Source organism: Uloborus diversus, chromosome 9 (assembly GCF_026930045.1).
Source record: "Uloborus diversus isolate 005 chromosome 9, Udiv.v.3.1, whole genome shotgun sequence".
NCBI lineage: Eukaryota > Metazoa > Arthropoda > Arachnida > Araneae > Uloboridae > Uloborus > Uloborus diversus.
The window spans coordinates 79,205,196-79,231,820 of NC_072739.1; the positions used below are offsets into that span (position 1 = coordinate 79,205,196).

The 26,625-nt window shown below is 32.0% G+C and overlaps 1 protein-coding gene across 1 annotated transcript in view; it reads left to right on the forward strand.

Annotated features, from left to right (window-relative positions):
- The first annotated feature begins 218 nt into the window (after nucleotides 1–218).
- LOC129229618 (PX domain-containing protein kinase-like protein) overlaps nucleotides 219–26,625 on the forward strand; it is a 47,910-nt gene continuing 21,503 nt past the window's right edge. The window contains exons 1-5 of the mRNA XM_054863964.1: nucleotides 219–336; nucleotides 7,640–7,828; nucleotides 16,544–16,640; nucleotides 17,886–17,963; nucleotides 18,097–18,170. Of these exons, the coding sequence (XP_054719939.1) occupies nucleotides 235–336; nucleotides 7,640–7,828; nucleotides 16,544–16,640; nucleotides 17,886–17,963; nucleotides 18,097–18,170 (540 nt within the window). The 5' untranslated portion in view covers nucleotides 219–234. The remainder of the gene's footprint in view (nucleotides 337–7,639; nucleotides 7,829–16,543; nucleotides 16,641–17,885; nucleotides 17,964–18,096; nucleotides 18,171–26,625) is intronic.

The window sequence follows — 26,625 nt, forward strand, 5'->3', positions numbered from 1 at the left end:
CATACTCCTTCAGGAAGTGTTTCCAAAAGGGAAAAATAAACTGCAACTGTATGGCTTATGGTATCGCACTGTTTTTGGCATCATGTTCGTCATGTTGATAAGAACTCGCCTTGAAATAGATGAAGTCGCCAATATGGTAACCATGGTTCCAGGATCGTTCCTGCATTGACCGACGTGTATAAAAAGTGGCAGCAATTACGTCAGCATGTGACAAAACGAAAACTGACAGTCGTTATGGCAGTTTTCGACGGAGGGGACAGATCTAAAATTATAATAGACGATACTCAGAGCTTAAATTGTATCATAGAAGCCGCTGAAAATGTGCAAGGACATACTGTAAGAACTATATTCATTTTTTGTTTCGATGACATAGGAATATTTTTTGACATAAAACCAATGTATATGTTTATGTACACATAATGTTAAGTGCCTTCCACTTCGTGTAGGCGAGTAAGATGCGCCTGATAACATTCAATGTTGAAAACAAACCTGCGTTTATGTTAATGCATTGCGAGGAACAGTGATGTATTGTATAATTAGGGAGAAACATTTGAATTTTTAATTAGTTATTTAATAAAGTATTTTAACTTGATAGCGAAGACAAAAAACATAAAACATTTACCTTTAGTATCTATTTTGCTTTTCTTAGAACGTATGAGATGCGTTTTATTATTTATTGTTCTGAGAACATGATACTAAAAAGTGATTTTAGTTTAATTTTTTAAAACGTGAATAGAAAGTACTAAAACTTGTTTATTTTACTTATGAATTTTGTAGATTGAGAAATTTATTCTTGTTTGACATGCTTTGATGCACTATTAGCTAAAGTCAAAACATTTATTTTAGTTTTGTGTCAAAGAAGACAAAGATTCCAGCAAAAATCTTTGCCTTTTTTTTACACAATTTCCATTAAAAGTGCGGGTAGTGATGACATTGATATTGCATTTTGCGGAAAGTTAACAGAAAGAAAATAGTTTAAAACTGTGTTCCTCATTTAGTAACTGCTCCAAATGTTTAATTCCTTCTAAATGCTTGGAGTCATTGTTCAATATATATTTGAAAAGGATGAGGATTAGTCTTATAATAAGTTGACAGTTGTAAATTGATGTCAAAAGAAAAAAAAATGTTGTGACTAAAGGGAGTAAGTAAAGGGAGAGTTTTTGTAGAGTGACTAAAGGGAGTGTTTGACATGCTTTGATGTACTATTAGCTAAAATCAAAACATTTATTTAGTTTTTGTGTTGAAGAAGACAAAGATTCCAGCAAAAATCTTTGCCTTTTTTACACAATTTCCATTAAAAGTGCGGGTAGTGATCATAGGCAGATTTAGGACTGAGTTCCTGGGGGGGGGGGGGGGGGGGGGGGGCAGGATTTTTTTTTTAGCAACATTTTTATTGCCCCCCACTCTCATGTTTTTGTCTGTTTCCTGTGATGCAAAAGTCCATGCTTTACTTATTTTGTGTGTCGCTTTCATTAATGTGTGGTTTTCATGCTGTCTTTTTGAATTGACCTTAAGAGAGGGAGCTGGTGTGAAGAGAGTGATGCAGAGCTCCCTTTTAAGTGGAAATAGAATATCTCCCATTTTTAGGGGGCCGGGGGTTTCTCCTCCGGAGAAAATTTAGTAAAATGGATATAAAATTCTGCATTTTGAAGCCTTATAAAGGTTAACTGGGATAGACATAGGGATAGATACAGGATAGGATTAGACTTGGATAGACATAGAAATTGATAACTAGATTATACAGTAGTACAGTATTGTTCAAACTTTGTAAGAAACAGCCATTTTTAAGTTTGAAAGCAAAAATAAACTATAGATTTCTCATTACAACAACCTTTTTTTTAATTATAAGTAGTGCAGAAAACAAAAAGGAACAGAGGTAGTGTATCATTTTTTTTCCTGGCTAAACAGATTAACAATATGCAGTAGAAGTAATTGGAGCCCACTTTGCTTAGGATTTTCAAAAGACTTATCTAATTATTTACAAGGACTCTAGAATAAATAAAATTATTTAAAGCACTTCATTTTGTGCTTTCCAGTCTCTAATATTTTAGTACTTGATTTTAAATTTTTACAATCCTGTTCTAACTTTGTGGGAAATAGCTATTTTAAATTTAAAAGAAAAACGAAACCATAGAAAACTCATGACAGCAACTTTTCTTCAGTTGCAAGTGGGGCCGAAAACAAATAGAAATAGAAGTAGTGGGTATTTTTTATCCTGCTAAAACAGATAGACGATATGCAGAAGAAGTAAGATAAAAGCAATCAATACAAAAAGACTATCCAAAATACTGCATTCGGGTTTAAATAAATAGCAAGATATGAAATATGTGAGTCACAAAAATTTTTTTCAAATAATATGTTACCAACGTGGGGAACCATGATTTTTACATTTTTAATACAGGATGTGGCAAGGAGCTGAATTTGACATATTTTGGCATTCCTCCCCCTCTACCATTTGTTAGAAATTTTAAAATTTAAGGTTTGTAGCCACACATTTCCAAATATTCAAGGTTTTCAAGCACTTAAAAATGAAATTAGTTTTTTTCAAGCAATTTCCATTTTTTAAGGAACGAATCATGAATTTTTTTTGGGAGTTAGGGCCCTAAGCAATAGCTTGTTTATCTTATAGGCAAATTCTGCCCCGTTTGTAATTCACTCTTACCTGCAAATTTTTTGCTGGATTTTTTTTTTTTTTTGTAATTTTTACGAAAATTTGTCAGTTTTTACAGGTAAAGGATTTTTACGATTTCACCAATTTTTGTCAGGTTTTTTATAGATTTTTTATAAAATTTTCAGCAAATTTTCCCAAAACTTTTGATGACTCAATTATTTAGATTTCAATAATGACAAGGACTGGACTCACTTAGACCTTAGATGATTATGACTTACCTTACTTTTTAAATAGTATTTATAAAGTAAGTAAAATTGTACTCTCCCTCTAAGTAAAAAGATTCATTTAATCAAAACACTCAGATAACTGAAATTTTATTCAGTTTGCGATAGTATTTATTTTCTCTCTCTCTCTATCTTTCTTTAAAAAAAAAAAGAGAGAAGGGGAAAAAAAACTATGTTTTTTAGAATTTCTCAAAAGGCCAATCAATCTACCAAGAACATAAATATTATGCACAAATATACTTTAAATGTGGACACAAATCATAACGAGTAAATCGTTCTGTTAGAGCGAATGGGGGGGGGGGGGGTTCACCCTTTGCTTTAGGTTCTAATTTGTTAAAATAATAGTCAATTATTATAAGTATTGCAGCTTAATGTATAGCTCGTTTAGCCTATATTTTTATTCATATACTTGCCCAAATGGTTTTCAGTCCAAAATAGTGAATTAAGACACATTTTCAGCACCCCAGTGACAGCTGTACTATTTATATTTAATGTTCGTTTTTTTTTCTTTTCTCCCATCAGAAAAGGACATTCGCTTTTCTCTTCATTTTCATTGAACTACTCAAAAAAGAAAGTCATTTTTTTTTTTAAAGATTTTGGAAGATGCGTTGTTACTATATAAAGTCCTCCCAAAACTGGGGGGCATTGCCCCCTATGCCCCAATCCACCCGTGTCCTTCTGAACTATTCAAAAAAGAAAAAAATAATATATATATATTTTTTTTAATTTTTGGAAGATGTGTTGTTACTACATGAAGTCCTCCCAAAACTGGGGGGGGGGCATTGCCCCCCTCTGCCCCCCCCATAAAAACCGCCCATGGTAGTGATGACATTGATCTTGCATTTAACGTTAACAAAAAGAAAATAGTTAAAACTGTGTTCCTCATTTAGTAACTGCTCCAAATGTTTAATTCCTTCTAAATGCTTGGAGTCATTGTTCAATATATATTTGAAAAGGATGAGGATAGTCTTATAATAAGTTGACAGTTGTAAATTGATGTCAAAAGAAAAAATAATGTTGTGACTAAAGGGAGTAAGTAATGTTAGTTTGTGCTTTAAATTTCATTTCATTCACAATCTAGAAGTTAACTTTCTCCAGAGCTTAAGTTGAAAAAGTAATATAAACACCATTGTTTTGAGGTTGACATTACGTTAATACTAGTGGCTGAAATTAATTCAGCGCACCAGTGAAGGTAAAAGTTTCTCAATTTCAATGAGAAGACATCTTCCTCCAGCTTGGTTATGGATATTCCAGACTGCTGATCCTCAATGAGGGTGATGTTGCTGTTTGTGGATGTCATATCCAGCAGGGATGGCCTACCCTATTGGCTTAAACTAGGGGGGCAAGTGCCCCCATACTTTTTTCAGCCATGGGCAGAGTTATTAGTTTGACCCCCTAGTTTTTAAGCAAAGGTTTGTTTTTCATTTGCTTGTCAAATTGACCTTATTTTCAAACAATAACAAAATGCAATTTGTATATTACCAATGCAATTGTTATAAATTATATGCAAAAGTTGTATCCTTGTCTTCAACCACCACCAATCAATAATTTCAACCTATAGTTTATCTGTTTTTAAGCGGCACCACAGCATTTCTTCTCTTTTTTTTCCTAGCTCATCTGAAAATAAGAACGTGTTCAAAATGCTGCTCCTCCGAAACCCCCGCCCCCCCCCCTCCCGCCACGCCCACACACACTCCTGCGCACACCGGAAGCGTTATGGAGCATCTGAAATTTCATTTTCAGGTCTTCAATTTTGAGAATTTTCCAGGGGAAAGCCCAAAATTACCGAATAACATCAAAAATCGCTCAAAACTGCGTTTTAGAGCTTTAATTTCGAACATTTCCTGACCCTAATATTACTTAATAGGGCCTTACAATCGCGTTAGCTTTTAGCACCATCATTTTGAAAATTTTATCAGGTAAGAGCTTTAGAACATCCTTCCAGTAAGATCTTCAACATTTGTCTAAAATTGTGTTTTTGAAACTTCAATGTTGAACGCAGGGGGGGGGGGGGGGGAATTTATTTCGACCTATAAAAAAAATTTGATCGGAGACAGTCCTTGAGCTTCATCCGTTACCCTAACGTCGATAAATATGGCCTATAATCGCGTTTTTAAAGCTTCAATTTCTAGGAATTCCGTTGAGAACCCTGTACCTTTTGTCCCACTAGCCTCAGCGAAGGAAGTCTAAAATTGCGTTTTTAGAGCTCAATTTTAAAAAAATTTCCGGACCCCCCCTTTTCAATCAGATCTACATTTTTCTTCTCGTTTTCGATGTACTCTCCCTCCCTAAAAACTTTGTGCCACTGAAAAAGAACATCACTTTGGTTCATGGCATAGGTCACAAATAACAGGGTATGTATACTGTTCAGATTCCTCATTCCAGGGATCCTTGAAAACAACTTCAGAAGAAAAAAAACTTAATTTCCAAAGTACTTAGAACTCCCTGAACTTTTTAATTAGTCCATGAAGTTATACGCGAATAAAAACCAACGCAACTTGGAAAAAGAAATCTGTACTTAAGGACTACAAAACATAAGCACAACTGTTTTGCATTATTTTAGTTGGATGGCAGAATATGAATCAAATAAATATCCCTTGAAAAAAAAAATTGCCCTCCCCCCTCCTCCCCACTTCATGTGGCCAAGTTACGCCTCTGTCCTGCCCTCCTAAGTGCAAAAGTGCACCTCCTTCCCGATAAAAGTGAAAAACAGCCCGCAAAACACCCCCCCCCCCCTAAAAATTTCAATGCTGCAGTCTGTGCCATGACCCTCCCCTATGTGCCCACTCCTGTAACCTGTCTATTTGTAGTTCTGACAGACCTCTACACACAGTTTATAACAACCTCTTGTTATGTTTCTCAAATTTGTGTTCATAATATCCAAAATGCAAAAGTAAGCAAACACTAACAATATACCATTTTTAAAACAAAATTAAATGAATTTCTTTTTTTAAACCAATCTTAACTTGAAAAGTAATTTAATGTTGCACTGCATTTAAAAGTCTTCAATGAAGGCTTGTAAAAGTAATACTATTTGTTATAAGAAAAATTCTGAACCAAAAAATTGGTTTAATTTTATTTATTAAGAATACGTCAGAAATGAATCTGCTTTAAAAAAGAAAGATTGTTTACTGAGTTAACCTGAGTTTTGAATACTTATTCTGTGAAACAAATGTAATTTTTACCGTAGAATCTCGATCACCTAAAGTGATCATATCCGCTATACCTTCCTTAAGGTTTTGGGCAAAAGTGGAATATCTAAAATAATTTAAGATATCATTGAAGTTTTAACTCTGCTTTTTTAACAAATACCTATTAGCAAAGTACAGTTGGCTCTCTGTTTAAGGACGCTCTATTTAACGACTTTCTTTGTTTGAAGACAATTTTTCATGGTCTCGGATGCTCTACTGTAATTTTAAAAGTATTCTATATAAGGACGCATTCCACTTACGGACGATTTTTTTGTGGTCCATTAAAAGTCGTTAAATAGAGAGCGAACTGTAACTAACAAGACATTAAAATATGTAAAAATAAACTTTCCCTTTGTTTCCTTACGAAGAACTGGTCACTGTCTTCCGTTTTAGACACGTGGTTCTTGTTGTTGTCTTGTGAAAGCCAGGCTGGCAATTTGGGGTGCGCTGCTTCACTTTTCCGACTGTACTGTAATTTGGCATGAAGTTCGACTTCTGCAATACACACATGTCATAAAGACCCGTTTATAGGGTAGGCAACCATTCACAGCACAACAACACATTCACACAAAGGAAGGATGAGGACAGGAAAAAGAAAGTACAAATACAAATACAAATGTGACGACCAGCAACAGGCTCTGGGCCCAGCTAGGCTGGTCCTACGTCCATGCCTGAGCCGAGATTCGAACTCGGTGCCTCCGCATTCACAGTTGGACATCTGTGTGGCATTTGAATGAATAGGGGGGAGGAATGGTATCAATAGTTTAGGTCGAGTGGTTTTAGACTGATGTTCGAAGTATGTCATGCTGTATGTTAGATTACTTTAATGATACAATCTATGTAGGAGCTGTACATTTAATCAAATTAAAAAACAAAATCGGTGTACTTATTGTTACAATCTTGCTACCAAAATTTAAAATCATTATTATCCTTTTTCCATGAGAAGGCACTTGACTGGTATCTGATGATTATATTTCGCTGTTTTCGGCATAAGGTATATGCGAATCACAGCAATTCGTTGTAAAAGCAGGAGTTTTTAAAATGTAAGAATAACTAAAATGGCAACAGAACGGTGAAGCAAGTGATGTGAAGGACACTAAATTATGCCCAAGTTAAATGCACGCCCAAGTTAAGGTTGTCTGGTTCTCTCATTTAGAAGCACGTGGATATGTTTACCGATCACCACTGCATAAAATGGAACTCTGCGTTCGAGAAGGCATGGCGAAGTGCCTTCTGGTGAAAAACGGATAGTACAGTAAAACCTGTAAAGTTGACCACCTGTCTAAGTTGTTTGCCGCTTTAGGTACATAATTAGACCTATATCATGTAAATCAACCTCTATAAGTTGACCACTAAAGTAGTGGACCGCAAGTAGTAAACTTACACACGAGTTTCACTGTGTTTATGTGACTTTTTTTTTTCTTTTCTTTTTTTTTAATTTGTTCTGCAGAGCCAGTTAATTTAGGTTCTGCATTGGTTATGTTATGTCTATTGATTATGTTTAAATGAATCAATAAATTTTATTTTTTAATTGTTTTTTTTTTTCTTTTTAGGTTTATGTTATGAAAGTTCATCGAGGCCATAGCTCAGAAAATTCATGGCAAATTACTCGAAGATATAGTGATTTCGATACTTTAAATAACTTGCTATTATGTTCCGGAATAGACTTGCCGCTACCTCCAAAAAAAGTTTTTGGAAAATTAGAAAGAGAGTTTGTTGCTGAAAGGCAACAAGGACTTCAGGTGAGACTACCACTTTTTATTTATTTATTTATTTAATTATTCTCTTAGTTTTACAGATGTACTATTGTATAAAGAACCAGGGCTGTAGCCAAAGGAGAGGATTCTAAATTCTCAGAACTGCCCCCCCCCCTGAAATGTTTAAAACAGTTATTTACCCTTTATTCTCACTCTAAAATATCCTTTCTATTATATTCACAGTCAGTTGTGCCCCCTTCCTCATCTTTTGCTTTAAAGCAAAAGCAACATTAATGTCCTTTGTAGATGACCCAAACGAAAGATTTAACAACAGGTCTAAGCTCTGGAGATATTTATTAGTAGACCACTGTGCAGGAAAGATTTACCATTCCTGATTACTGTAAATTCTCTTTAATCCGAACCCTATTAAATCAGACCTCAATTAATCCGGACTGTCGTTTAAAAGTAGGTACATGTAAATAAAAGAGGAGTTATTGCAATTCTAATATATTTTTGTAGACCATATTTTGCATTTTCGTAATTTTCTTTTGAGCAGTTTGATATTTCATTCTCTTAAAATACAATTTTTATTTATCTATCTTGACCAAATTTATAGGTTATTTTATTAAATCTGTACTTTTATTAATTTGGACGGCTTGAATCCTCTATTAGTTTGTATTAATGAGCTTCTTCTGTAATTATTCTCAGTGGTGACCAGGTTTAGGAAAAATTTAGGTGTGGTCAAGCTTGAAGCTCAAAGCAATAGCAAGGGAAAGAATATCTAAAAAGAATTAAAATCTGAAAATTTATTCCCCAAGAAATTGTGCTGCTGGTAGCATAAAAGTTGAAACATAATAAATGAAAAACATATGATGGGCAAAATTGTTGCATCAGGCTTCCGATTCTAGGGATAGGAATGGCCTTTACCAAAAAAAAGGGGGCAAATTAGATGCCTCTTTATAGAAATAATATTCATGACAATTTTCTTTTTAGTGGGAAAATTTCAACCATTATTAAGATGAAAAAGATTGAATTTTACTGAACTTCGTACAATTTTTTTTTTGAGTATTATTAATATTATTATTTGTATTTTATGACTGTACAAGAAAATTTTGTATAGGCATTATAAGTTAACAACCCTCTAATAGCTCTCCCTTTTTAAATTCAAACTTTTGTAACTAAATGAAGGGAAATTTTGAAAAATTTGTTTTACTATTGGAAGAATTAACTTTTTCTCTGTTAGCTCAAAATATGATGATTTATGGTTATAATGCATCATTATATATTGCTGTGGTAAGGCAAAGCACAGTATCTGCAAATTTTTCATCTTTCATTTTTTTGCATTTTGTCATCTATTTTCCTTTAGCTTTATTGTGCAAGCCTGCTTATTTGGTTTTGGCTAAAAGTTAGGCACCAAAAAAAAAAAAAAAAAAAAAAGGAAGAAAGAAACTAATTCAAATGTTTTCTTATTTCTTATTGTTAGTATAGAATCTAAAACTTTTTCTTTCAAAAATATCTGAACCTCACTTCTACAGATACTGCACTTTACCTTCCTATACCAGTAAAAATGTTGAAAATTCAATTGGTTAATTTTATTTCGTTTAAAAAACTTGAAGGAGGGGTTTTCCAAGCAGAATTTGAAACTCTGAAGTGTTTAAATTTCACCAATGTTCAAATCATTGAGTTTATTAGTGTGCATTATCCCAATTTTTGAATTGAAAGTAATTTGAGGAATAACTTGATTCTGTTTCAGAAATCTGTTAAAAGAAAGGAGAAGGAAAACTATTCATGCTTATTCTAACTTTCAAACATTGAGGAAATCCTGACCTTTTTGAATGTCAGATTCGCTTTTTCTTCTCTTTCCTCAAAGGAAGCTGAATCCAAATTGTTGTTTTTAAATTAAATTATGTTCTTTATTGGTTACTCCTCATGTATCTGTAATGTTCAAGCAAAATGGATTGTGTTATCATTTTGAAGAAAATATAACCTAATCAAAGTTTGTTATTTTTAAACATGAAAGTGAATAATACTGCCATGGGCAGGTAAAGAGCAGTAACTGCAAATTTTTCATTTTTTTTTTTTTTTTTTTTTGCATTTTTGTCATCTGTTGTATGTTAACTTTATTGTTCAAGCTTGCTTATTTGGTTTCCACTACAAAAAAGGCATGAGAAAAACGTCCAATTTTAACATTTTCCTATTGTTAGTGTTGTAGCCAACACACATTTCTTCAAATATCGCAAAAACTAGTTTCTGCAGATACTGCCCTTTACCTGCGCATGACAGAATAGCTGTTACAAAACATGGTATACATACAAACAACACAAAGAACAAAAATTTCTTCTTTTTCTGTTTTTTAAATTTTTTGAATGAATTTAGCGCCTTAATAATTAGTGGATATTAATTCAGACATTACTAGTCAACATTTCCTGTACACTAAGTTGACGTTGACCCATTTCTGGTTTAGATATATACACAGTAGGAACCGCTTGATGTCACTTCGGGAAGAATAAAATTTGATAACAATAATCGACTGATAACAACAACCGAAAAGAATCTTGGAGACACAAAAAAATGTTTTTTTTTTTTTTTTTTAAATTAAGAAGCATTTATTTTTGTAGCCACAAATTAAAATTACAATGACTCACAGTTTAAAATTATGAATTGCTAAATTAGCAGAATGGAAATATCTTGATCATAAAAGGGAAAATTACAATATGCAATTTTGAAACACATAGTAACAGGCGAAATAAAATATGATCTTTTACTACCGCATCTTTTTTCCCTGACATTGGTAAGCCACAGTTTCAAAGCAAATTCAATTACTGGCATGGTTTCGTTTGTTGTTTAAATTTTCGTTTTGCTTCGCCTCGTTTTCAATCTCGTCTCGATTCTATGGTCTTTTCCTTTGAAGTTAGGTTATTCTTTGTAAGTTTCCTTTTGGTTATTCTTAGTAAGTTGCTTTAGGAACTTACAAAGTAATGGCTGAGAAATTTTTAGCTGTGCTGCAGTTATTCTTTGACTCAGCATGGGTAAATTGTCAAGCGTTTTAAAAAGTTAATTTTTTCCTTGATAGTTCATTGCGCTTTTCTTCCATGGATAAAATGTTTGACCATTTTTAGTGAAGTTTTTAAGGTAAGTAGACAGGTAGAAAACATCTTTTGCTTTACTAAAAGAAAGTATTTTTTTTTTCGGAAGCTACATTAATTCTCTCAAAGTGGGAGGAGCTTACCACCTGCAACCATGGAGGGCCTACATCCATGCCTGCAACATGACCAGTGACTAAATTTTTTCATCTGCAAACAAAAGGCATCTTAAAAGGAGTTTTATCACTGAAAACGAACTTCCTGGTTTTTTCTAGAAAGAGTTTGCATTGCTATTAAAACCCACAAAATGCCACACAGAAAGTTAGTCTCGTCATAGTTTGTCATTGTATTTTTTTTGATTAAAGAGCAAAAAAACTGAGAAAAAATTGAAAGTTTATGAAAAAGTGATAACACAATAAACAAAGACACTGATTACAAAATCCGACTTTTTAAACACGTGTTAGTATACAAGTGTTCCTGGATTTAGTGATTCTGATAACATTAACCATGATCACATTAAGCGGTGCCGACTGTATTATTTGCATAACTAGATTACTACCATTGAAACTGAAGTTAGGGGGTCTATATAGCCTTAAAATTACTTTGTGACAGCATAAAAAAAGATAACATTAACAGGGCTTGTGCTAGTGATTTCAAGTTATTAGTAAATTAGTCAGATTTTGAAAATATTAGTGAAATTTATCACATTTGGTGTGGTGACGAATGCCACCATGGGCCATAATTAATACATGTGTTTTTATTGGAGGTATTTCAATGATTTAATCTCGGTTGCTATTTGTAGAATTAGTTTTTAAAAAAACTGAGTGAGATCTACTGACAAACTCAATGTTTAAAAACAAAATATAGGTATCAAGTTAAATAAAAACTATACTTTGAAACAGGGTTGGCCGGATTGGGTTGGACCCAATGGTTGGACCATTTAAAAAAAACCCATTATTTAGCCCACTTTTGGATTTTTTAAAATTTTCTGAGAAGTTTTTAAAAAAATTAATTTGTTTAAAAACTTTCTCAATTTAAACTTCTTTTTTATTTGTTCTTCACCACAGACAATGGACATAAAAAAAGAATTTTGAACTTTAATAGTATTTCTTAACTCTTAACTGGATTAAAAAAGTACTTCAAAGATTTTAAATAAATGTATTTAACTTTTTTCTTTAACTGGTCAATAAATAACTCAAATTATCTTGACTAAGTCCTGTCGTGTCTGATTTTCTCAATATTTGTAGATTGTACAGAGGAAACTACTCTAGCTAAAAGGCTTTCATGTGAATTATTTTCTGCAAACCAACACACAACAAATCTCGAATAAACACAAGGTATATTTTTTAAAAATTAACAGGTTTTTCAAACGGTCAACAGAAAACAGAACAGGATGTACAATATTTTCATTATCTTACGAAAAAGTTTAATATTTCTTACTCTGTACACTGAAATAGAAAAACAGGCAACATAAAATTCAAAGAAATGTCTTGATTAAGCTGGAATTTAGTAAAAAGGGATTTAAAGTACTTGAGGTTCTACAGTAGTTTTGCATAACAAAATGAAATACAATAAAATAAAATCCAAAAAAAAAAAAAAATTAACTAAAAATGAACGATAGATTTTATCACTTGAGAAGTAACTTTGCCTTAACTGTTGGTAATAATGAAAACTAAAAAATCTGAAACTTCGCCATTCTTGGGTTTTGTCGTCTTTTATACTTTTCTTCAGAAAGCGCTGAATTTTAACTAGTTTTCCAGCTTTTTTTACCCGAAGACAATTTTTGCATATTGTAGCGTAAGTATATGGACAAATTTCTTTTTCCATATACTTACCTTACAATATGCTACTAGTACCTCACATTTTCCCTAAAAAAAAGACAAAAAAACCCACATTTCTTTAAAAAAACCCAGTTTTAGTTGGTTTTTTGAGTTTTATTAAAAAAAACCCCGGGTTTTTGCCAACCCTGCTTTGAAATGATTAGAATTGAGTTGTATATTCCACATCAAATGCTCATTTGGTTTTCAATTATTTGGTAAAACAAATGCCATATGTACTTGGTTGTTATATCATGATTAATTTTCATTTAGTAGGTAGGGGAAGCTGCTGTACCACAGACAAAATTTACTTTATAATTTTTGTTGGTCTCAGAGTATAGATAATCGATTGGAAAATTTTTCTGGAAGAATCTACAAATTATCATCTAATTTGGCAATTTTTGTTAGGTGAAAATCTCAAAGCTTTCAACTTCAAAAACTTTTTCTTAAAAACCATCTTTTTTGTCCATGGGTACAACACTCCGTTCACCCCGCGGCCTTTGTACCCATGGACATACAAAAAAAATAATATATCAATAGGTCTGAGGAACTCAATTATACTCAATACATTTTCATAAGCCATTTTTTATTGAAATACTTCAAATATCCATTTAAAATAGCATTAAATAAAATATCCAACAGAAATGAAACTTTGAAAATTAATTGAAGGTTTTTTTCCCTTTTTTAAAATTTTTCTTAATTTTTAACATCAGTAAACTCTTTAAAAAAGTTATTACTCTTAAGAGAGTTAATGATGTTATGAATAATTAATATGTTTAAAAAAAAAAACTAGATTCATGATATTATGGCTCTCTGTGTACCTACATAATAAAATCAATTTATATCAGGGTGGCGACAGATCAGGGAAATCAGGGAGATCAGGGAAAAGTCAGGGAACTTTATTAATCAGGGAAAAGTCAGGGAAATATCAGGGATTTTTGAAAAAATAACAAAAAATCAGGGAAAATTGATTTTATGAAGAAAAAAAAATTTTTTTTTGCTTTACAAAATTAAGTACTCTAATTCCCTACGCATTTTCCGCCAATTATCTGTTCGAAAAAAAAATATATAAAAAAATAAAATTAATGAAGTGCGATTATACGCTGCCGCATATTTGTGTATCTTTTTTCCTCAGCGTCAAAGTATTGAATCTTACTTATTAACCACAGGATGAACTTCCTAAGATTGCTTCTGTGTCTGTTAGGTTGTTTATTTTATCTAGCTTGAAATTTCCGTTTACGTTTTTAATGCTACGTAAAATAAACAACCATACATGCAAAGAGGAAGCCTTCATTAATGCCTTAGCTCCTTTGCCTTATTCCATTGTCTCGAAGTAATTAGCGTACTGTAATCACAATTTCAAGAAGAAATATTTGATTTTTGAATTAATACTATAAAAGCTTAAAAGTTATTACTTCTTCGCGTTTTAAATTTAATTTCTAAAATTGAACTTTCAATAAAAAAAACTTTGTTTTTTGCCGTTATACTATTAGTTGTCACCGCAGATTATAAAGGTTTTCATTTCTTCAGACTTAAGTGATTCTTAAATTTTATAACCAAGTTGTATTCTTCTTTTATATATTTTAAAATTAACTAATTGCTTTTTTTTCTTGCATTTTAAAATTGTTTGTTACAAAAGGAATCTAAGGTTTTTTTTTTTTCGTTACATACTGAAATCATTTGAAATAGAGTTAACTTGTGCACTTAAGTAAATATCTTTATTTTTTTTTATTGTTAAAATGCTGTATTCATTCATTAAAACCTATGTTCTTGATTAGAGAAAAGTTCCCTATGAATGGATGTCAAATGGTTTCATCTGTTTTGCATAAATATGTCATTTAGTTATATCAGAATAACTACATTACTTTTATTATTTCACTATTACTTGTTATTCTTGCAACAATTATTATACTGTTTGAAAACTTAGTTCAAAATAATTTCAATTGCTTTTTAATTCTATCATAAATACACATATGTTTTTAAGAGTAATTTTAATAGTTTCTTAAAATTCTTATGCTAAGTGGTCAGGGTTTAAGCTGAGTTCAAAAGTTCTTTAGCATAAAAGCTAAAATTGATGGAAAAATGTTAGCAAAATGCTAAAATGTTACACATTCTCATATATTTATATATGCCTCAATGTGTTTCATCTCCAGTTGAAAATAAAATTCATATTTCATTTGTGACATCCTTGAAGAAATAAGTACAACAGCAGTTTTTTTAAAACATTAAATAAAAAAAGAAACACGATTGGTGTTTAGAACGTTGCAGTTCCCTCCTCCTAATAAAGCAGTTTTTGGGGGGACATAATGCTAGATAAGACTAATAGTTATTGAACTTAATTGTAGTTTAAGCATCTTAACTAAGATTTAAAAAAGATTAAGTTGATTATCGCCATATACGCTTCCTCTCTAGGATCATACATTTCTTCTTTATTTAAAAAACTAATTTATTTTTTATTTGAGCAAAAAAGCGAAAATGCATTTCTTTATTTTCGCAATTCAGATAGTGTTTTCGCATTATGCGAAAAATGCGACCGTAGCGGAAACCCTGTAAAGTGGTTTCTGGAAGTCAAGTATTTTTTTTTTAAATTTTCTATTATCTTTCCATGTAGAAAAATTTAATATGCTGCTTTGTAGGCTTTTTTTCCCCCAAAAAATTGACTTGATATGTTTTTTTTTAACCATTTTATTAAAAAAGTAGCATCTTTTAAAAATACAACAACTTTACACAACTTAATACATTTAAAATACTGCATTTTATACAAACATACAATGGATTTCAAGTAGAGCAAAGAAAGAAAACCATTATTATTGGTAACGTAAAATCAGGGAAATTTGGTGAACTTAAATCAGGGAAATCAGGGAAAAGTCAGGGAACTTTTTTTCACAGTTCCTGTCGCCACCCTGTATATGCAAATTGAAACCTCTAACCAAAATTAACCCATTACAAAAGAATTCAGTTTAGATTAAACCAACAAAAATCTATAAACGTCGACTTCAAATAAAAACAGGTGGGATTGACGATCTGTAGATCCTACAACATGTGGTGGTTACTTCAACACTATATCTTCAAGCCCTACTTCAAATCCATCATCATTGTTGAAAGCAAATTTCGGAGGTAGATGACAAGGCACTGTTTTGAGGTACTTCACATTGTAAGAAGATTCACGTGTGACCCAAGGAGACTAAAAATTGCCGTCCGTGGGTAGATATGGTTATGTGCCCTTGGGTAAAAAGGTACGCCATTTTGGTTTTGCAAGCCAGTCACATCGACAGGACCACAATTTTACAACATTAAAAATCAGAAAGAAATCCTTCAAAATACAGTGAATCATGATACCTAAAACGAAAATAAATAATACAATCCACAAGGGACGAAAAAAAAAATCTTCATGTTTTTTTTACTTAGATCCTACTAAAACGGAAAAAATGAGATAGAATCTTAAATCTTCGTTTGATGGCGTTGAAACTTCCTGGGGTAGTGGAGAAGGCTGTTGACACACACATTGAACCCCAATTAGATCTCTCTCTACAATTCCCGGAATTTCCCAACCAACGTCCGTAGGTACAACGGTCTGTGGGTACAGCAGCTTCCCCTATGTGTCTGTCTCATACTGTCCTCTCCCTGTGTGTGTGATTTTGTCTTAATAATATTGAGAATCTAGATTATTAAACAATTAAGTTTGTTGATTATTATTTTAAATTATTTTCAGATTTTTTCCCTTTTCATATTATATCAAATGTAGTTCCTGCATTCTTGCAGTTGCAATAATTATTTGTTATTTAACAGTGATGGAATTGTATTTACCTAACAGGTAGTATTGATGGATTAATATTATTAATTCTTTTATTGTATTTTAGGGTTACATAAACTTTTTACTATCCCATCCTATGTTAGCTGCAACCATACATGTAAAGAAATTCTTGGATCCTACTAGTTATTCTTTTAATTTTGTTGGTAGGTATAATTCACTTTATTAGTTTTTATTTTTAAAAAAATTAAAAGTTGAATGAGTTGGTTTGAATTTTGTTTTAGGAAGCTGTTTCACCTATGTACTATGTAAATTTATCTTTAAATGCTGAGAAACTGAATTATATTAATGACTTTTGACTTTTACACTAGTTGTGTAGATTTATTTATTTCAAGCATTCATTGAAACTTATAAAATATTAATTGAAGTTTCAAGAGGAGAATTTTTGTTCAATTTCCTTTTTCAAAGTAAGATATTGTTCCAACATTAAATGATTTATTAATGATCAGTTCTTATCATTTAATTGAAAGATTTACGTTTATTTTATTATTATTATTATTATTATTATTATTTTGTGGATGACTGAATGGCATGATTTCCATGCTTGTGACCCCTGCCATGCAGGGAAAAAACGCAATCGTAGATAACATCTTCAAAAGCGAGTCTTTGTCAAAAATATAACCATAACTTTCTTCTTTTAAAATGTTTGATTCATGCTGCAAAAAGATTTAACTAAATGGATGAAAATATTAGAAACATCAATGGTAACAATAAGTATGGCAGTATACAGTTCAGTATTTGTTGGTCGCTGCAATAGTTATTAAAACATTAAAAAGGGGGAAATTTTGAAAATGTAATAAAATTTCCGAAATGTAATAAAATTGTTATTGGGCTATCACTCTCCTTTAAAAAATACCATGGCAAAAAAGGGTAAAATCAAAACAGAACAAAAATAATAAATTTAAAAAAAATCCTTTGTACTGCAAAATAAAAGATAATAATACAATTAAATCAAGAAAGTGCAGTTTCGGGGAAGTGAGCTTTTGGATAAAAAGACATTCAACTAAAGTGTCTCTTTTTTTGCATTGAAAATAGGATCCCTTGTAGCCCCAAAACACGTTTCTGCAGTTTCTTCCAAACTTGTGCTTATTGATGTTGTATTATTATTAAACAAAATATTTTACTTTCTCTATTAAAAGTATGATTGAGTTAGCATCGAACAAAAACATGTCTTGGGTAAAATTGTTAGAGGACTTCAAGAAACTAATTTCTTCTCTTATTCTAGATGCAACTCTAAGATATTTCAATTGTTGGTTGTAGGACAGTGCAATGTACTCAATCTATGCCGTTGTGCATATATTAATAAAAATCCTTGTAATTTTTATTGCTCCTTTTTAATGGGCGGAATTCTGAAGTTTGCTTAAAATCTCTAAATTTTTATTACTTTCCAGAAATTTCTCTGCAACATGTTTCTATGGTCTTCCGTTCTGAGCCACAGTGGGAGGTTGTTGAACCTCTGCTTGATATTGGTATGCATACATTTTATTTTATATTGGTGTGCAAAATAATTTTTTTTTCTAGTAAAACAGTTGTTCATTTGCTCTTTGGTAAGAAGGTTAAGTTTAATTGTGTAACCTGTATTTCTTATACATTTGTTTCTAGGATGGCGTTTGCGGAAGCAGTATTTTAGCATTAAGTCAAAGAATCAGCCAAAGAAAAGATTTGTCCTCTCTTGGGTAAGTAATTTTATTTACAGCCTTTAAAAAAGAAGTTGTCTAAAATAACCCTTCATACTGTTTGGATTGTTAAAACTGATGATCATAAATTGGCTACAAAAATTCAGTGCAAATATGATTCAAAATGTATGCTTGAAAAGAAGTTAAAAAATTTATCCCCAGCCTCCCAAAAACTCCTGCAATATTATATTTTCGGCAACATTTACTGATCTGATATATGTATTTATATATTTCTTTTTTTAATACATATATTGCAATCGGAATCTATATTTATTTTTTAAAACTAGAAAATCACCCGCCAAGAATTGCTTCTGCATTTGAACGAAGCACTTGCCTGTTTGGTGATATTTTGATAGTTGAAATTTTATTCTTAATTCCTGTGGATTAACCCTGAACTCCAGCAGATAACGTTCATTGTTGACCACTTTTTTGTTTCTTCATTCCCCTAAAATGGAACAGTCTTACCAGTAAAACAGTAAAGTTACCCTATCCAGTTCCACCTTGTCACAATAAAGCCTTTCCCTGCATTTTAAACTTTAAAAAATTATTATGCCGTGGCGCGACTTTCAGTGTTGATGACGCTAGGAATGTTACTCGATCATTAGCTATTATACATAGGAGGATAATTTGAGGTAATACTTTCTACCTAATAAGTTGTGAAAATTTAAATGCTTACTTTGTTAATTTTAATTTTCAGTACCCAATGTCTTAATTTGATAAGGAATGGCAACATTTTTTTAAAGCAAATCATTTGTCCTTAGTTTGCTATCCCCCCCCCCCCCTTAAGTTTGGTTAGTGTTTACACCATGTGTTGATTATTTCTTAAGTGCATGATTTTATATTTCATTACACTTTTCAGATTGCATATCATTTATCATGTTACAAAAGTTGTTTAGTAAATTAATCTTATTTCTCAGTATATAGTTTCAAGGGGGATATACTGCCAGATAATTGTAATATCTGGGGGTCAATCCATTTGAAATCACCCAAAAAGAGTAAAATTTGTTGCTCAACATTTTTGATTTTCCTGATTCTTTTATCATGGATTACCTATAGGTAGACATTAACAAAACTGCAATTGAAAAAAATTTACTAGCTATGTTTTTTTATTTGGCAGCCATTTTTAAAATGGCAATTTGCAAATTTGACAAAAAACAGAGTTTGCGGAAAATTGTATTGCCAATTCATTTTTAAAGATATCAAAATAATTTAAAAACCAGTGTGTTAAGCATAAAATGTCCTTTAAATAGACCATAATTTTATTTTCCTATCATGCAGGAAAGTCAGTTAAACTCTTTCTCTAAAAATTCGAAAAAAAGTTAACAATCACTAATTTTTGAGAGCGTAAATTTTTAGGAAGGAAAAGAGACTCAGCAATATTATTTTATTTCTGTGTTTGAGTACTCATAGTACTACCAACAGCATAAAGTTTAGTCTTTAGAATGAACTAGTTTTTTTTCTACGGCTTTTCAAAAATGCCCAAAAACACGTTGATGCCAATTTTCGTAGGTCAATATCTGAAAAGGGACTGAATGAAAAAAAGAGAAAATTTTATAAAATGTTCTTAATACTAATAAGAATATCTCACAAAAAAATTATGACTGATATTCAACTACGTTTTGAGTTATAGAGTTGTGAATTTCAATAAAAACGCTACCTTTTTAAATACACTCGTGCAATGCTAAAGTAACAACTATAGGCTTAAAATTATTTGAACTGGCAAAGTTAGTTGATGCTTAAGTCAATAAAGTATCAACACATTGTTCATTTCTTCTTTTTTAAAAATACAGGACTGTAGTAGTAGTACTACCGGTAAAATGCTTGAACTTGCTCATATGTTTTATATACTACACTGTCACAAACTATAACACACACTAATGTTTTTCTATATATCTTTATGTAAAACTTGTAACTACTTGGCAGCTGTAATTTTGATTAAAGAGTTAAACAAATATGATATCTCATTGCACAGTTTATCAGTTATGTTGTGTGTTCTTCCAGACATTGTTGTGAGCTCCAATGAAGTAACTTTACGTACTATTTTTTTTGCGGGTACCCAAGCAGTATCATTTTTTGACAGTTGAAAGGCAGTTTTTGGTCCAGAAGGATGAAAGAAATGCACCAAAATATCATTGTTACCTTCACTTTTGTCTTCAACTTTTCCAAGCCACCACTTCTCATCGTATATACAGGCAGCAAAGTCATTATTTGTGAAAGACGACACATTTGTAAATAATATTGAAGTCTGATGATCATCAAATCTCGAGCCTGTGGAAGTAACAAAGCACCTTATTTCATTGTTACTTAAGGGAACATATCTGTGATAGCCTCTTGTACCTTTCACTGTTAAACAACATTCAAATCTCTCGGTCAGTGTTGTTTCCATTCGCTCAATTTCAGCTGAAGAAACATATACATATTTGATTCCAGTAATGTTGTTCCGACAGTATTTAAACATGTCTTGTGGAGTCAGGATTTGATCTGTATAAGGTCTTTGGAGGGATGCTCGTGTTACTTCTCGCTTTGTTGTTCCGCCAATCCCATCACAAGAGTTCTTCCCATGTGATGAGGCAAAGAAATACACAACCATTTCAATATTTGGTATAATTTTCTTGATTTCCCTGATGAGGTGCTGTTGAAATGTGTACACAGCAGTTGTATTATGATCGAGGTGGTCGCTAATAACACAAATAGATTTGCAACTCACCGTTCCTTCCTTTTTGTAGTATATTACAAACGGATGAAGACTTGCTTGTGTATTAGTCCAATGAAAACTTTGTATTTCGTCCTGCACTGTGAATGTGAAGTTTTCTGCAAAATCACCAATCACTAAACAGTGGTTATCTTCCAAGTTTTCTTTAGTTTCCCTGAAATGTTTAGCTTGAACTTTTGATATAAAATGATGGGATTTTAAAAGAGTAAGCTTATCAATAAGAGAATGCAGAAACTCTTCACTGGACATTACTTGTGTTATGAGCTCAGCTCTATCGGTTTGCACCCATTGTTTGAAAGCAACTTCATCAGGCAGATTGTCAATTTGATTTTGTAAGAGATCAAGCAGGGTATCTGGTCCAGGACATTTTGAACAGGTGTCAAGCATACATTTTTCATTTTCAATATCACATACCATGAAAGCTATGAGGTCTTTATAATTTAAATTAAGCTTTGCTCCTTCTATCATAAGCTTTGTGTTTTGGTGATGTTTGCAAGCACATACACTATGAGTTCCTGATGAACCCGGAAGAACGCACCACTTTGGTCGGAAAGCGCAAAACATAGAGCGACCAATTTTGTGATTTGGATATTTCTGTTTATATATGCTGTAGAGTTCGTTGAGTGAGAGAAGAATTAACCTTTTCTGTTTTTGCACCTTGACACTGTCAATCATAGTTGAAACATATTCCTTTTTACCAGGGCATAAGCGACTATTTTCGTCATCTTCGTAAAGCTCTTTAACACAGTTAATAATAGCTTCACTTATTCGGTTGCCCTGTCTTTTTGAAAGATGTGGCAAAATACCTTGATCCTTTACTAGCTGCCTAGTTAACTTTACCATGTATTCAGATGCACCAAAGTCCTCAACTATTTTTTTCTTTGACCATGAGCTTGGCAGTAGACTAATTATCTTAATTTTATCATCTTTACTAGACACTTTGAATTTTTCTTTTAGTTTAGTAATGAGTGCGTAGTACTCACTAATTGAAGTATCTGTTTCATTTAAACTCTGTGTTTCTAAGTCATTATGGAAAGATTCATCCAATTTTCGCTTGACTGTGCTTGTAATTTTATCAGTTTTTCTTTGCAAAGCTGACAGTCGTTGTTCTGTGTTAAGCTTTGTTATTTTACATAAAGGAGACAATTCCAAAGTTTCACAAATGGATTCCAATTGATACAACGGATTCTCCTCTACTAATTCAAAAGGGCCAGGAAGAAATTCAGGATCATCCTCAGCATTATTTTTTTCATCTTCGGGCAGTCTTTCTACAAAAATTTTTGATGCGCAATTTGAACATAGAGCTTGTCCAGGAATTAGTTCAATGTTCATATTTTTACTTTTGGAAAGGTGTTCAATTAGTATTTTATGCAAACCGTTTTTGATTGGCCTTTTGTGGCTACCAAATGGGTCACAGCATTTTTTCCCAAAAATGTGGTTGTACTTGTGTAAATATTTATCTCTGTGGTAATGACAAATATTAGTAATTTCATTTGAAATTCTTAATTTTAGCAAACATTGTTCTTCAGATGGCAAGTCACATACCTTGATCAACTCTTTAGGTACTTCTTTGTTGTAGTGTTGTTTATGACACTGTTCACTTATTAGTTCACCCACAAAACAACTCATACCGAATACTTAAACAATCAATTAAATTCTTGAAAGCTAATATTAGGTGGATTTAAAAAAGCACAATAATGCAAACAGAAAAATACAATTCCAAAACTACACTCTAAAGCAGGACATGTTCACCAGTCAAATAACTATCACCAACTGAACCTCATCAATACCAAAGCATGTCACCTTGGAGTCTAGACTTGTGAGCACCAGAAAAGATCTTGACTGTACAAGCAGTTGCAGACTACTTTTTTTTTTTTTTGCCTCTCTTACACCAATAGATTTAAACCCCAAAAACCATAAAAAATAAACAAGAAAAACAAAGATTGGCAAATGAATGCTTGAGTCAGATTTACTGAACAAGTAAATAACCAAAAAGGAGAGAAGAAAGTGAAAAATCCATGCTTTTGACAACAGTATCTTTCGAATTCTTCCATGGCAAAAATAGCCATTATTTCTTTCTTTTTTTTTCATCTGTTCTTTGATATACCAGTAAAAGCAAGAAAATTTAATTTAAACTAGAGTATATAAATAATTTTATCCCATGTCATTATTATGTTTTCATGATAGAACGATTTTTAAAAGAAATATAAACTTTTTAAAATGCTAGAATTGCTCAAGAATATTTAATTGGATACGTTAGATAATATGAAAGAAATCAGTGTTGATGGTGGATTCTACTAAAATCAGATCATCTATTACAAGGCTCTTGTTTAGATCATTACCTGCATTTAAAGATAGATTTAAAAAAAAAAAAAAAAAAAAGAAAGAGAAGAAAACCACACAACACTTCACAGAATTAAAATTTTTCTTCCCAGCTGCTGTGGTGAATATTAGCTTAAGATGCTTTATGGGCGAGTTGTTGTTGTTTATATTTTAACAAATGTTTTTGGCAGTATTATATATTATAACTTGAGCTGCATTTAAATATAAACTAAGTAAATTATTTTTAAAACTCTAAATAATAATTTATTGACTTAAGCATCAACTAACTTTGCCAGTTTAAATAATTTTAAGCCTATAGTTGTTACTTTAGCATTGCACGAGTGTATTTAAAACGGTAGCGTTTTTATTGAAATTCACAGCTCTATAACTCAAAACGTAGTTGAATTTTAGTCATAATTTTTTTGTGAGACATTCTTATTAGTATTAAGAACATTTTATAAAATTTTCACTTTTTTTCATTCAGTCCCTTTTCAGATATTGACCTACAAAAATTGGCATTAACGTGTTTTTGGCCATTTTTGAAAAGCCGTAGAAAAAAAACTAGTTCATTCTAAAGACTAAAACTTATGCTGTTGGTAGTACTATGAGTACTCAAACACAGAAATAAAATAATATTGCTGAGTCTATTTTCCTTCCTAAAAATTTACGGTCTCAAAAATTAGTGATTGTTAACTTTTTTCCGATTTTTTAGAGAAAGAGTTTAACTGACTTTCCTGCATGATAGGAAAATAAAAATATGGTCTATTTAAAGGTCATTTTATGCTTAACATACACACTGGCTTTTAAATTATTTTGATATCTTTAAAAATGAATTGGCAATACAATTTTCCGCAAACTCTGTTTTTTGTCAAATTTGCCAAATTGCCATTTTAAAAATGGCTGCCAAATAAAAAATATGGCTAGTAAATTTTTTTCAATTGCAGTTTTGTTAATGTCTACCCATAGGTAATCCATGATAAAAGAATCGGGAAAATTAAAAATGTTGAGCAACACCGACTGGGTGATTTCAAATGGATTGACCCCTGGCTATTTCCAGTTATCCAAAATGTTGGCCATATATGACATATGCATTATGTTGACCAGATATGTGTTGTATCCCTAGGTCGACTAATATTTTGCTGTGGGAAAGTAAAAGGCAGTTTCTGCAAAAATAAGTTTTTAAGATATTTGAAAAAACGCACTTTGGATTCCATACTAACAAAAGGGAAATGTTAGAATTTGAGGTTTTGTTTTTGTGCTTTATTTTCATCAGAAACCAAATAAGCAAGCTCGTAAAGAGAGCTAAAGTACAATGGATGACAAAAAAAAGCAAGAAAAATTTGCTGATACTGCCATTTACCTTCCCATGGCACTATTGCAGACCCCGAAGAGTTGCTATTTTTACTACTTTTTAGAGCTCTCTCCTTATTTTCCTACTTTTTCCTTTTTTTTCCTACTTTTTCTTTCTTTAGTATAGCACTTCTAATTGTGCACTGATTCTTATTTTTACAATGCCGCACCGATAATTTTCTGCATGTTTCAACTTTTAAAAGCAAAAGAAGCAAGCATATCCTGAGCTTTTCATTGACTGACTACATTAATTTCCGGAAGGAACGCCGCGGCGTTTGAGTGTTTAAAAGTTAAATTTTCAGAAGTGACTTTTTTGCCGTTGCGGCGTTCATGATCGACTTTTCTTTTTATTGTCCCGACTTCAGTCCTACTGTTTTAACGAAACTAAAAAAAATAGATACTGGCACATTCCGATGGATGCAATTATACATTATTTGCCCGTCAATAAGAAGCTTTAAAATTAAAGTAAAAGGCCGTCTGTACAAGAAGTGCGGGAAAAGCCGAATTTCCTATTCCCCAATTTTTTGTATGATTACAAGTGAAAGGGATGTATTTAAAAAGAAAGGCAATGTAAAACCTTAAAAGGAAGATAAGGAAGCGAAAAATGAAAAACTTGCACACTGTACATATTTTATTGATGTTAGTACAAAATAAAAGCGACAGATAACAGAAAGTCGCAAAAACGGACCACTTCAAAAATAATCGCGGAAAATAACTTTTTTCGTACATAAATATGATTATTGTTCATTCTAAATCGTAAACATGATTATAAAATTTATAAAATTTAATTTTCTTTCCTTGCAAAGAGTGTATTTGCAAAAAAAAAAAAAAAAGAAAGCGACAAAACCTGGATGGGCCAAACGTTCCCAATTTTTTGGAGAAAAATCGGAAATCAATTAAATGCGAGATTCCGTTTTTATTTCTTCACATTTTTAAAAGTTGGGGGATAGAACCACAAGCAAATATGTATTTTTTTTCTTTTTAATGGGAATTTTCTACTCAGATAAATCATCAATATCGAAGAGCTGCTCATCATTTTTATGTGCTGTGTTTATGGCAATGTGTCATTTCTGAACATTTAAAATTTTTTTGACTGACTCTTATTCTCTTCGGGGTGCGCAATTATACCGATGCGACGTATCTACTGTACGTTATTGTACTTAGTACGCCTGATCAAAGGTAGGGGGAGAAAGAGATATATGCAGGCATTTGATGCCAGGTGCTCCCCCCTCACTCTCAAATTCGTGAACAATTTCCGAATGAATATTTTTGTTGTATGGTGAGGATTGAGAGAAACTACATGCCTTCCCTTTTATGCACAAAGAAACATTAGTAACTACTCTTTGTCTTTGATAAAAATGTTATGTTTACCATGCATGGATGTTTCCTTTTTTTTCGTGACAAAAATTTTGGAACAAGAAGGAGGTAAAAATTATTAAACCAACAATACATGAAATACACCACCAGTTCAGTCAATTCCAGCCGAGGAGTCAATTCCTTAAGAGGTTTTCCACCTCCATCTCAGTCGCTCCCATGTCGGGCTGATGAGCACTAATAAGCACGAAATTGCAGTCCTCGGCTTGAATTGACTGAGGTGGTGGTGTATTTCATGTATTTCTGCCTTAGCCCTGGCTATAGGGCGGTAACTTACTGGACATTAAAACAATATTCATTTTTATTGCTTGATTAAAATGAAAACTAGCCCGTCATTTTGATCCCCCCCCCCCGGAGGTGGCTAGCGAAGGATGTATACTGAATGCAAATTGTATCTGAAAACAACAAAAACCGCACAAACTTGTATAGTTAAGCATTAATTTTCCAAAGCCAGGGAGGGGAGAAATTGACCCCACTGACTCCCATAAATGACACGTGCCTGAAACAAAAATGTGTTTTGAATGCTAAAAATACATAACATAGTACAAACCCTTTAGTTTACTTATTTCGTTATTTATTTAGTTTAATTATTTTATTATAAATTTTATGTCCCATATTTAAGAACAAATTTATTTTAGTTCTGCATTATCAGTCCTTTTCCTTTTTTTTTTTCAAATTCAAACATCTGACATGCAA